Below are 12,500 nucleotides of genomic sequence, written 5' to 3'. Positions count from 1 at the left end.
GATATCTTGGCTGTGTGCTTAGGGTCGTTGTCCTGCTGAAAGATGAACCGTCGCCCCAGTCTGAGGTCAAGAGCGCTCTGGAGCAGGTTTTCATCCAGGATGTCTCTGTACATTGCTGCATTCATCTTTCCCTCAATCCTGACTAGTCTCCCAGTTCCTGCCGCTGAAAAACATCCCCACAGCATGATGCTGCCACCACCATGCTTCACTGTAGGGATGGTATTGGCCAGGTGATGAGCGGTGCCTGGTTTCCTCCAAACATGACGCCTGGCATTCACGCCAAAGAGTTCAATCTTTTGTCTCATCAGACCAGAGAATTTTGTTTCTCATAGTCTGAGAGTCCTTCAGGTGCCTTTTGGCAAACTCCAGGCGGGCTGCCATGTGCCTTTTACTAAGGAGTGGCTTCCGTCTGGCCACACAGGCCTGATTGGTGGATTGCTGCAGAGAGGAGGTCTACAGACAATTCCATTGACTTCCTGCTTGGTTTGTGCTCTGACATGCACTGTCACTGTCAAGACAGGTGTGTGCCTTTCCAAATCATGTCCAATCAACTGAATTCACCACAGGTGGACTCCAATTAAGCTGTAGAAACATCTCAAGGCTGAGCAGTGGAAACAGGATGCACCTGAGCTCAATTTTGAGCTTCATGGCAAAGGCTGTGAATACTTATGTACATGTGATTTCTTAGTTTTTTTTATTTTTAATAAATTTGCAAAAATTTCATATTTCATGTTGTCATTATGGGGTGTTGTGTGTAGAATTTTGAGGGAAAAAATGAATTTATTCCATTTTGGAATAAGGCTGTAACATAACAAAATGTGGGGAAAGTGAAGCGCTGTGAATACTTTCCGGATGCACTGTAGACTCATCAGCTACGAGCCTGTGAATAATTCAAGTCAAGACCCTTTATAATGTATTAAAACAAAAAACTATTTTTGAGGAAGGCAGCTTTTGAGAGCAGTGGTGGACAGTGAGACTGAAGATCAGATGTTTACAGGTGGAGCAGGGTCTAGAGCAGGGTCTAGAGCAGGGCGCTGTGGAGGAGAACAGGGTCTAGAGCAGGCCGCTGTGGAGTGGAACAGGGTCTAGAGCAGGGCAGCAGGGCGCAGTGGAGTGGAACAGGGTCTAGAGCAGGGCACTGTGGAGTGGAGCAGGGTCTAGAGCAGGGCAGCAGGGCACAGTGGAGTGGAACAGGGTCTAGAGCAGGGTCTAGAGCAGGGCACTGTGGAGGAGAACAGGGTCTAGAGCAGGCCGCTGTGGAGTGGAACAGGGTCTAGAGCAGGGCAGCAGGGCGCAGTGGAGTGGAACAGGGTCTAGAGCAGGGCACTGTGGAGTGGAGCAGGGTCTAGAGCAGGGCAGCAGGGCACAGTGGAGTGGAACAGGGTCTAGAGCAGGGTCTAGAGCAGGGCACTGTGGAGGAGAACAGGGTCTAGAGCAGGGCACTGTGGAGGAGAACAGGGTCTAGAGCAGGGTCTAGAGCAGGGCGCTGTGGAGGAGAACAGGGTCTAGAGCAGGCCGCTGTGGAGTGGAACAGGGTCTAGAGCAGGGCAGCAGGGCGCAGTGGAGTGGAACAGGGTCTAGAGCAGGGCACTGTGGAGTGGAACAGGGTCTAGAGCAGGGTCTAGAGCAGGGCACTGTGGAGGAGAACAGGGTCTAGAGCAGGGCACTGTGGAGTGGAGCAGGGTCTAGAGCAGGGCAGCAGGGCGCAGTGGAGTGGAACAGGGTCTAGAGCAGGGCACTGTGGAGTGGAGCAGGGTCTAGAGCAGGGCAGCAGGGCACAGTGGAGTGGAACAGGGTCTAGAGCAGGGTCTAGAACAGGGTCTAGAGCAGGGCAGCAGGGCACAGTGGAGTGGAACAGGGTCTAGAGCAGGGCAGCAGGGCACAGTGGAGTGGAGCAGGGTCTAGAGCAGGGCAGCAGGGCACAGTGGAGTGGAACAGGGTCTAGAGCAGGGCAGCAGGGCGCTGTGGAGTGGGTCATCGGTCATATGCGTTACGCAGTCGAGACGGAGACTGGCTGGGCTTTGTGTTCTCTGGAGCTGTGGCCTGGGGCTTGAACCTCCGGGTCCCAGTCATGTGCCTTCGTGAATCACCCCCTGCTGGGTTTGCACAGATAGCCTTCACAGTGGAGCTGACTGGATAAGGTGCATGACTGGGACCCGGAAGGTTGGTGGTTCAAGCCCCGGCGTAGCCATGATGAGATCTGCACAGCGGTTGGGCCCTGAACCCCACATTGCTCCAGGGGGAGATTGTCCACTGCTTAGTCGAATCAACTGCAAGTGGCTTTGGATAGAAGCGTGAGCTGCAAGGAGTGTAAATGAAATGGGGCTCTGCTGCTTGTGGTCCCGTGCAGATATCACCCCCACGGTGCTGGACTGGTTCTCCGTCCCGTACCCCTCCTACAGCATCATGGGGGGCCCGACGGTGAGTCTGACGGGGAGGTCCCTGCTGCCCGCCCTGGCCGCCGAGCAGCCCTGGGACACGGTGTTCGGGAGCCAGAGTCTGCACGAGGTCACCATGTACTACCCCATGCGCAGTGTGCACCAAGGCCCCTTCCGCCTGGTGCACAACCTCAACTACCTCATGCCCTTCCCCATCGACCAGGACTTCTACGTCTCGCCCACCTTCCAGGACCTGCTGAACCGCACGCGGGCCGGCCGGCCCACGGCCTGGTTCAAAACGCTGCGCGGGTACTACTACCGCGACCGCTGGGAGCTGTTCGACCGCCGGGCCGACCCCGCGGAGACCCGGAACCTGGCCCCCGACCCGGCCCACGGGCCCCTGCTGCACCGCCTCCGGGCCCTCCTGCTGAAGTGGCAGTGGGCGACCTCCGACCCCTGGGTGTGCGGGCCGGACGCGGTGCTGGAGGCCAAGCTCACGCCCCAGTGCAGGCCGCTGTTCAACGGGCTCTGAGGAGCGGGGCTGCACGGGACAGGGGGGGCTGGGGGCTGGGGGCTGGGGTCGCTGGGTTAGGGTTTGGCACGGACGGGGGCGGCCTGTAGCGTAGTGGTTAAGGTAAATGACTGGGACACACAAGGTGGTTCTAATCCCGGTGTAGCCACAATAAGATCCGCACAGCCGTTGTACGTCGCTCTGGATAAGAGCGTCTGCCAAATGCCATTAATGCAATGTAATGTAATGGATGGGCAAGGACGGCCAAATCCTCTCCGGATTTCACACCAACTTCTGCTCTTAATTATGTAATGAGCCCAATCACTGACACGATCCGTCACTCATCACCACATTCTGTGATATACACAGCAGCTGATAAATGTTCTTGTCTTGTATCATTTTATTGTAGAGTGAATCGGTCACGGTGCATGTGGCTAATTAGCTGGTTGAGCCAGGGTAACTGGCGGCAGCAGGATCCTGCATACACACCTGCCCTCCAGGACTGGAGTTAATCCTGCATACACACAGGCCCTCCAGGACTGGAGTTAAACCTGCATACACACAGGCCCTCCAGGACTGGAGTTAATCCTGCATACACACCGGTCCTCCAGGACTGGAGTTAAACCTGCATACACACCGGCCCTCCAGGACTGGAGTTAAACCTGCAGACACTGCGGCCCTCCAGGACTGGAGTTAAACCTGCACACACACCGGCCCTCCAGGACTGGAGTTAAACCTGCAGACACTGTGGCCCTCCAGGACTGGAGTTAATCCTGCAGACACTGCGGCCCTCCAGGACTGGAGTTAAACCCGCAGACACTGCGGCCCTCCAGGACTGGAGTTAAACCTGCAGAAACTGAGGCCCTCCAGGACTGGAGTTAATCCTGCAGACACTGCGGCCCTCCAGGACTGGAGTTAAACCTGCAGACACTGCGGCCCTCCAGGACTGGAGTTAAGAGTTACCCATCCCTGGGTTGCAGGGTAACACTTTATTTAATGCTCCTACATAAGCCTCTATATAACACGTTCATAAGAACTACATAAGCATTCATAAGCGCTTATGTGAATAACCGCAAGTAGGCACCTCGAGTGTCAACATTGATGCAGCAATTGACATTACCATGACGTACCAAGTCAACTGATACGAGATCCTTATGTTGGTTGTGGACACAAGTGCTTATGAATGCTTATGTCGTGCTTATGAATGTTCTATGCAGGAGCCTTCACATAAAGTGTTATTGGTTACAGCAGCATGTGACTGCCTGCCTGGAAAATCATCCAAAATAAAACGTATTCGTAACAGAAAAAACTTCACGCAGCGTGGAGGTAACGTCAAGGGGACTTGACACATCGCTTGACACAGTATTTAAAGTTATAAAGCATTGAGCCTACAGGCTACAGGGAGCTGGATGAGTAAGTTTAAAACGTGTTTTAACAACCCTAGATGACAACGCGTGAGAAAGGACGATTTTATTTTTTACGATGTTATTTTTTAAGCATTGTATTAAAAGCTACTTGTCCGCATAAGACACTTTTTATACATATATAAATAAAATGTTATATTTTAAAGCGTTTGGTTTGCTGTTTGTTTGTTAATGGTGTGTCCAGGGCAAGAAAAATAACTGGTTTAATGAAGGCCTTGCATCTCCGTGGGAATCGCCATATGAATCGTGACTGGATATATCTTACCCGCAATAAGCTTCCATCCGCATTGGCTCCGGCTGCACCGTACTGAAGCACTTTATTATATTATTGCAAGAGGATAAAAGGTACACAAAAGCTATTACCTGAGACTTAAAGGGTTGCACTAGTGTTGAAATTACTGTTACGTGACGCGCTGAAATTGAGTGAGTCACAAGTGTAACAACCATCCCCGGTCTCCCCTACTTGACTCATTCTCCAAATACACTGACCATCAAGGTGTACAGAAAAACAACACGAACAGCTTTTTTGCGTTACATATCGCCATATACGCAGCAATAGGCCTGCGTTTTTAAATATTCCGTTCATTACAGATGAACTAAATAATATTTACCGATGAACAAAGAAACCATAGGGATAACTTATTCAGGTGCATAAGCTAATGCACAAACTTCCCTCTTACCTTTTAGTTATTTGACATATATTAACGATATTTATAAGGGAATAAAACGTCAAGAGAAAGTGGTGAAGATTTACCATCGTTTATTAGTCAAATAATCATTGTTTTCCAAACTGAGTGTGTAGATTGGCACAAGAAATTGACAATTTAGAAATTTTATCGAATTTAAATTAAATTCAGTCACTGTAATTACAATGCTGATGCGCATTTTTCACGGACTGTAGGCTATGCGCCTGCAAAGCTCTTGCGTTGTCGTTCAGATGACCCTATCTAGCCTGTTCTCACATAATTAATACTTCTAATTCAGCAGGAATGAGCAATGCCTTTGAAATTAAAATGCTTTCGAGCTTCGTCCTGTAAGAACTGAGAATTTAAACCAATCGAGGTTTTTTTTTTTTTTTTTTTTTAAATGCTATTTGACTTACGGCCTTTCAATCACTGACAAGGGAACTTTAAAATCCAGTCTGATTTCAATATACTAAATGCTTATGCAAATGCTTCACATGTGGCGAATATTTTTATTTTTATATTGACCAATACATTAAGCATACGTATGACACTTTGTCTTTATACAAAGACCTTCGGGGAAAGCGCGAGTTTAGATTTACAGGGTCTGATTCTCATTCCAGCACAGCGATGAGTACACAACGAATCCATGTGTCATTCGGCGTTATTGCATTAGAAAACCTGTCAAACATGTAAGAAGAAAAACTTCACAATGAACTATACTTGTTACATAAGGGGGGAAAGGCTATGCCATCTGCTCCAAAAAGATTTTCATTTGCATAAGGCGTTAAGAGAATAGTGTCATAACTCCGTTTTTGTTTCTCACCTGATGCGGACGCACCGTCACCGTAAAATGCCAGAATACGGTGCTGCATTTCGTGAATCGTGCCTTCTCTAAAATATCAGTGAATTCATTATATTTGAAACTAGTTCTCTGCGTAAAACATCCTTCAGCACTTCCACCGCCGATGAGCAAGTTTGTGATGCTCACTGAGAGATGGTTATTCGATGCAGTCGGTCTGGCTAAGAAAGGCCAACGAAACGTGTGTGACAGCACCCCTCCCTCCGCACACTGATCAATTCAGATTGGTATTCTCTAGGGCGGAAATATGAATCATAACGTCGGATGAAGTTGACGAATGTGATCACCGTCACGATGCGTCTATATAAGCATCGACATTTGGCACAGCCAACAAGAAACAGACAGCAACGCACTGAAAAAGAGTTCAGAGTGAGACGTAGCCGTCCCGAACGACCCGCAAACGCCGAGCAACGCGACACTGATGTTAGCCATGGAGAGATCCGTCAGATTCGCATTAGTGCTGGTGGCCGTCTCCATGCTGATTTCGCACCATCCTACAGACGCGTGGTACAAGCAGGCGACCGGTCCAAGCTACTACTCTGTCGGCAGGGCGTCGGGTTTGCTGTCTGGCATCCGAAGATCACCCTACGCCCGGAGATCCGAGCCCGAATCGGTGCTGGACAGCGGCGAAACACCTGCAAACAGCGTCCTCCCCGACCTGGGAAATCGACAGACCTCAATCCTGAAAACGATGGTAAGTCTCTCCCCCCAGCAGCCTACGGACAGCCGGCGACATTGGCGCTAGAGTTTGAGGTTTGAGGAGCTTACCTTCGATATGCTCCAAATGCACATAGCAACCTAACGTGCATAACCAAGGTGGGACAGTATTAACCGTAGTATTAAGTATATAAAAGTAGCGGGAGACACTAAAAGTGAAATGTTGAGCGCGAGCGCGTAAAAGCGCATTTGGAACCTGTGCTTACGCTCGCTCTCGCGCTCCGTTAAGACGCCGTACAGACAGTTTATTAACTGCCTTCTTGGACAGATTAAATTATCTTATTCTATAGTGCATCATTAAAAAAAAAAAAAAACTACACGAGTTGTATCTGTATATGTAGTTGGTGTGCCAAACTAAACGCGAATGGCATTTCACTATGTATTGGTAACTGGTCAATTTACCATTCACTATGTATTGCTCTATATCGCTTAGAATTTTGTCAATTGATCCATGCATTGTTTCATAGTTTAAACATGTTCAATAAAATATATTCAACAAATGTTCAAAAACTATTTATTTTAAATTGTTTGTAAATTCGTTTACTTTCTCGTCATATCTAGCTTTGTAACGATATTGTCAATCGTGGTGTAAAGTAGACAAGTGGTGCAAACTAAATGCGCAAAACCAACAATCCGTTTATTAAACTGTTTTAACCTTTAAAGACCAGTCTGTGCAGCACTGACAACCGTGTTATTTCTCTACAGGCGATTTGCGTGAAAGACATTTCGCCCAATCTTCAGAGCTGCGAACTCGTGCAGGACGGCTCGAGCACGTTCCAGTGCAAAGCGGATGTGCTCCTCTCGCTCGACTCACAAGACTGCGCAGGCGTCTGATCTGAGCCGCGATGCCGCGTTACGGACAGATGACACCGAATGTTTCATTTACACTACAAAAAAATCCCAAAGTGTGTGACGGATGTAATTATGTTTCACCCCCCCGCCCTCTTCCCCCCAGCGCCAATCCATCAACCTTCCTTCTGTACCAACCATAGTTTACTGCTATGCAGAATTTCTCTAATATTGTTTCTTTATTTTATTTATTAAAATGATTAACATACTGTAAAAGGTGTACATTGTATTTGCTACATAATGTATCCATGCTCTCAATATCTCACTCATAAATAGGTCTCATGGTTTGAATAGAATTTTTTTTATATACACACGTGTCACTATGTATTGTACAGTTTTATGTGAAATCTTGTCACCAACCGCCCTACGTGAGTGAGTTGAGACTGTTCTTGATCACAAGATTCCATATAATATTAAACAAATAAAATAATACTTTAATATTAGTGCATAATTACATTTGGCCAAAACTAAATGCGATTTCACAAACAATCAAAACGTGGGCACTTCCATTCACAGTGCCTTCATTTACAAAGAAAATCATTCTTCATTTGAAGCACGTTTCAATAGCAGTACTTATATATTTTTAAAAAATACATATGAAACAAATAAAAATGGACCATCATACTGTGATGATACGACAGAAGGCACTTCTAAAAGAAGCTCACACACTCAACACACCCCAGCCTCACAGCCCTCGACAGAGAACAGGAACCCAGGGACCAGGACCGGAAACGGAATTCTTCGAGAGAAACCAGCGGCACAAATCGTGAATTCCACTGAACAGATGTGCGAAAGGCAAATATAAAGAAAGGAAAATGAGAGGTTTTAAAGTGGGGGGGGGGGGACCCCCAATGCCCATGGCGTCCCAGAACAAAGGGAGAACATCGGACAGGAAGGGGCTCGCGGCGCCGCAGAGAGACGCTGTGTTTTGGGGATGCGTTTGTGGGGCAGATTTGTCAGAACTCAGGCGCCACACAGGCGTAACGGGCTAGCGCACTTAGCCATAAGAAACGTCAAACATCACAAAGGGTTTAGGACCCTCATTCTATTTACAAGTGCAAAAAAGAGCCTCTGCTTCAGATGTACGGTCGCAACATACGACAGCCGTGGAGAAGACCTCAGAGGCTGCTTTCTCTGCCATTCGATCATAAACCTGCACGGCTCACAGCTGGGCGTACGGAGCTCTCTGCTTCCCTGCTCAGCCTGAATCGGCCTCAGGGCTGCTCAGATCAGGTGTTAATGAGCCCCAGGACTGCCCAGATCAGGTGTTAATGAGCCCTCAGGACTGCTCAGATCAGGTGTTAATTCAACACTATTACAGGGGTGGTTATGTCGACATTATGAACGGCTAAGACATAAACCCTAACAATGCCTTTGTAGGAAGTGTAGTGAAAGGGTGCTGATCTCTCACTAGCGGCGAGGGCGAGGGCGATGTGCCCGGCGGTTAACGGGGCGGGGTACCTGGGGGGGGGGGGGCTGCCCGGGACGGAGGGGGAGAACAGGCTCACGGTAAGAGGTGGTGGTGATTCGGAATGTTGAGTGTATTTGTGTGTGTGAGAGGAATCGGGGGCTTCAGGAAAACACCACACTGGGAAGACATCCCCCCCCCGCCATGCAACAGGGAGCCAGGCCGTTGCCATGGCAACTCTGCCCAGTAACCTGGGAGGAGGAGGAGGGCCCTGGTGGCCCCGCCCTCAGAGGAAACTATATAAACAATATAAATTAAACTCGTCTGATTTAGAAAGAGAAAAAGTTTCAGTTTTCTCTTAAGTTACAGCGGTGTACTACATAATAAATACATCTTCTGAAGTCTGAAGACCTTCTGAACTTCTGACCTTCTGAAGGGTGGAAAAAAGCTTTGTGCATCAAAACACACACACACACCCACACACACACACGCACACACGCAAACACACACAGATACACAGCACAGGCACGCACACACACACACGCACGCACACACGCAAACACGCAAACACACACAGATACACACAGATACACAGCACAGGCACGCACACACACACACACACGCAAACACGCAAACACACACAGATACACAGCACAGACACGCGCACACACACACACACAGTCGCCATGGCGCCAGCCTCAGAGGAGAGACACCGCCTCCAGGTTCTCCCTGATGATGGTGTCCATGACGACCTGGAAGACGACCTGCACGTTGGAGGTGTCCGTGGCGGTGGTGAAGTGGTGGTAGATGAGCTTGCTGGGCGTGGAGTTGAGCGCCACAAACAATCCTGCAATGTAGCGCGCTGCTGTGTCCACGTCACAGTCTGCACCTGGCAGGGGCACGAGCACGTCAACAACGGCCTGCTCTCCTGTCCTACGCCCTCCTGTCCTACGCTCTCCTGTCCTACGCCCTCTCCTGTCCTACGCCCTCCTGTCCTACGCCCTCTCCTGTCCTACGCCCTCCTGTCCCACGTCCTCCTGTCCCACGCCCTCCTGTCCTACGCTCTCCTGTCCCACGCCCTCCTGTCCTACACTCTCTCCTGTCCTACGCTCTCTCCTGTCCTACGCCCTCCCCTGTCCCACGCCCTCCTGTCCTACGCTCTCCTGTCCCACGCCCTCCTGTCCTACACTCTCTCCTGTCCTACGCTCTCCTGTCCCACGCCCTCCTGTCCCACGCCCTCCTGTCCTACACTCTCTCCTGTCCTACACTCTCTCCTGTCCTACGCTCTCCTGTCCTACGCTCTCCTGTCCCACGCCCTCCTGTCCCACGCCCTCCTGTCCCACGCCCTCCTGTCCTACACTCTCTCCTGTCCTACGCCCTCCTGTCCTACGCTCTCCTGTCCCACGCCCTCCTGTCCTACGCTCTCCTGTCCCACGCCCTCCTGTCCTACGCCCTCCTGTCCCACGCCCTCCTGTCCCACGCCCTCCTGTCCCACGCCCTCCTGTCCTACGCCCTCCTGTCCCACGCCCTCCTGTCCTACGCCCTCCTGTCCCACGCTCTCCTGTCCTACGCCCTCCTGTCCCACGCCCTCCTGTCCCACGCCCTCCTGTCCTACGCCCTCCTGTCCTACACTCTCTCCTGTCCTACACCCTCCTGTCCTACTCTCTCCTGTCCTACACCCTCCTGTCCTACACTCTCACCTGTCCTACACTCTCTCCTGTCCTACACCGTCCTGTCCGATGCTTTCCTCCATCAGTCTGCAGCCTTTGTGTCTGTCCATGTCTGTCTCACTCTGTTCCCTTTGGCTCAGAAGGTAAACAAACAAACTACATTAAGCCACCCCCCCCAAACCGGTCTCCTCCCATTCTATGCCTAAAGTCAATTCAGTATTAAGTGCTGAAAGTCAACAAATAACAAGACCCTCTGGCCCTGTGGCTCTCCAGGACCAGGGCTGGGGACCCCAGCAGACCCTGTGGCTGTTGGGAAGCTCAGAATTGTGTCCCAGGGGCTCACCTCTGAAATTAGGGAGATACAGGCGTAAGTGGCGTCCCGAACGCAAGATCTTCTCTTGGAACAGATCGATTTTATTCATGAATAAGATCTGGAAAGACCAAAAGAATGGAAAAAACACTTTTTAAATCTAGATTAGTATATAGCATTGATGCAAAGGCTCGGGTCAGTGTAACCACCCCTCTCCAATCATGTTCCTCCACAATTTCAGATGGATTAGCCATCCCCGGCTCCTATGAATGATTCTGGCATCATAAGAAGACAAACACAAAAAAAACTCAACAGGTCGGACAAAAAAGGTTAGAACTGGCCACGCCCCCTGGCTTAACGAGGTAATTAGCATCCACCTCGTGTAAAGGATGCACAGTAATTAGCCTCCCCACAGGCGTGGGCTGCTGGGTAATAATGGGCAGAGCGAGCTCGATTAAACAGGGCTCGTTACGCGCTTTTAAACAGCGAGCCGGGGTCACCCCCACGCACCCGAGTTACGGCCCCCGATTCACCGCTGACGACAGGAAGGAGCGGCTATTAGCACCGCGACGGAGGGGAGAGTTAGTGGGACAGAGACTGAGAGAGTTAGTGGGACAGAGACTGAGAGAGTTAGTGGGATAGAGACAGAGTTAGTGGGACAGAGACTGAGAGAGTTAGTGGGATAGAGACTGAGAGAGTTAGTGGGATAGAGGCTGAGAGAGTTAGTGGGATAGAGACAGAGTTAGCGGGATAGAGACTGAGAGAGTTAGTGGGATAGAGGCTGAGAGAGTTAGTGGGATAGAGACTGAGAGAGTTAGTGGGATAGAGACAGAGAGAGTTAGTGGGATAGAGACAAAGTTAGTGGGATAGAGACTGAGAGAGTTAGTGGGATAGAGACATAGTTAGTGGGATAGAGACTGAGAGAGTTAGCAGGATAGAGACTGAGAGAGTTAGTGGGATAGAGACAGAGTTAGTGGGACAGAGACTGAGAGAGTTAGTGGGATAGAGACAGAGTTAGCGGGATAGAGACTGAGAGAGTTAGTGGGATAGAGGCTGAGAGAGTTAGTGGGATAGAGACTGAGAGAGTTAGTGGGATAGAGACAGAGAGAGTTAGTGGGATAGAGACAAAGTTAGTGGGATAGAGACTGAGAGAGTTAGTGGGATAGAGACAGAGTTAGTGGGATAGAGACTGAGAGAGTTAGCAGGATAGAGACTGAGAGAGTTAGTGGGATAGAGACTGAACACTTACCATTGAGGTACTTCTAAAGAAAATGTTATTGCAGATGGAGGAGAAGAGCTTTAAGCTTTCCTGCAGACGGTTCTGTTGGAGAAAACAAATGTATACATTTTAATGATGATATTCACGTTTATTCAAGGTAGTCATTTCATATTTAATTTGTTATGATGTGGTGATTTTAGACCTAGACTGACTGAGAAAAGCCAGTGTGTGGGGATGTTCGAGGCAGTGTGTGAGGATGTTAGCGGCAGTGTGTGGGGATGTTAGAGGCACAGTGTGTGGGGATGTTAGAGGCAGTGTGTGGGGATGTTAGAGGCAGTGTGTGGGGATGTTAGAGGCAGTGTGGGGATGTTAGTGGCAGTGTGGGGATGTTAGTGGCAGTGTGTGGGGATGTTAGAGGCAGTGTGTGGGGATTTCAGAGGCAGTGTGGGGATGTTAGAGGCAGTGTGTG

The 12,500-nt window shown here is 49.8% G+C and overlaps 3 protein-coding genes across 6 annotated transcripts in view; 2 read left to right on the top strand and 1 right to left on the bottom strand.

Annotated features, from left to right (window-relative positions):
* Positions 1 to 2,910, top strand: part of sgsh (N-sulfoglucosamine sulfohydrolase (sulfamidase)) — a 9,073-nt gene extending 6,163 nt beyond the window's left edge. The window contains 1 exon segment of the mRNA XM_061230869.1: positions 2,351 to 2,910. Coding sequence (XP_061086853.1) covers positions 2,351 to 2,910 — 560 coding nt within the window.
* Positions 2,911 to 6,190: 3,280 nt separating this feature from the next.
* npb (neuropeptide B) lies at positions 6,191 to 7,503 on the top strand. Its single transcript, XM_061233174.1, has 2 exons — positions 6,191 to 6,552; positions 7,281 to 7,503. The coding sequence occupies exons 1-2, from the start codon at positions 6,280 to 6,282 to the stop codon at positions 7,407 to 7,409; spliced, it is 402 nt and encodes a 133-aa protein (XP_061089158.1). The 5' UTR covers positions 6,191 to 6,279; the 3' UTR covers positions 7,410 to 7,503.
* Positions 7,504 to 8,850: 1,347 nt separating this feature from the next.
* gnav1 (guanine nucleotide binding protein (G protein) alpha v1) overlaps positions 8,851 to 12,500 on the bottom strand; it is a 33,682-nt gene continuing 30,032 nt past the window's right edge. For all 4 annotated transcript variants that reach the window (XM_061229360.1, XM_061229388.1, XM_061229379.1 and 1 more), the window contains 3 exons: positions 12,062 to 12,133; positions 10,846 to 10,933; positions 8,851 to 9,721 (listed from right to left, as the gene is read on the bottom strand). In XM_061229360.1, the coding sequence (XP_061085344.1) occupies positions 9,531 to 9,721; positions 10,846 to 10,933; positions 12,062 to 12,133 (351 nt within the window). In that variant the 3' untranslated portion in view covers positions 8,851 to 9,530. The remainder of the gene's footprint in view (positions 9,722 to 10,845; positions 10,934 to 12,061; positions 12,134 to 12,500) is intronic.

The sequence above is a fragment of the Conger conger genome, chromosome 2, assembly GCF_963514075.1.
Source record: "Conger conger chromosome 2, fConCon1.1, whole genome shotgun sequence".
Classification (NCBI taxonomy): domain Eukaryota; kingdom Metazoa; phylum Chordata; class Actinopteri; order Anguilliformes; family Congridae; genus Conger; species Conger conger.
This window is presented reverse-complemented; position numbering and strand designations above follow the sequence as displayed.

Coding starts and splice junctions, on each gene's coding strand:
- npb (XM_061233174.1), top strand. CDS start 6,280: ATGTTAGCCATGGAGAGATCCGTCAGATTCGCATTAGTGCTGGTGGCC. Junction 6,553..7,280: donor CCTCAATCCTGAAAACGATG/GTAAGTCTCTCC, acceptor ATTTCTCTACAG/GCGATTTGCGTGAAAGACAT.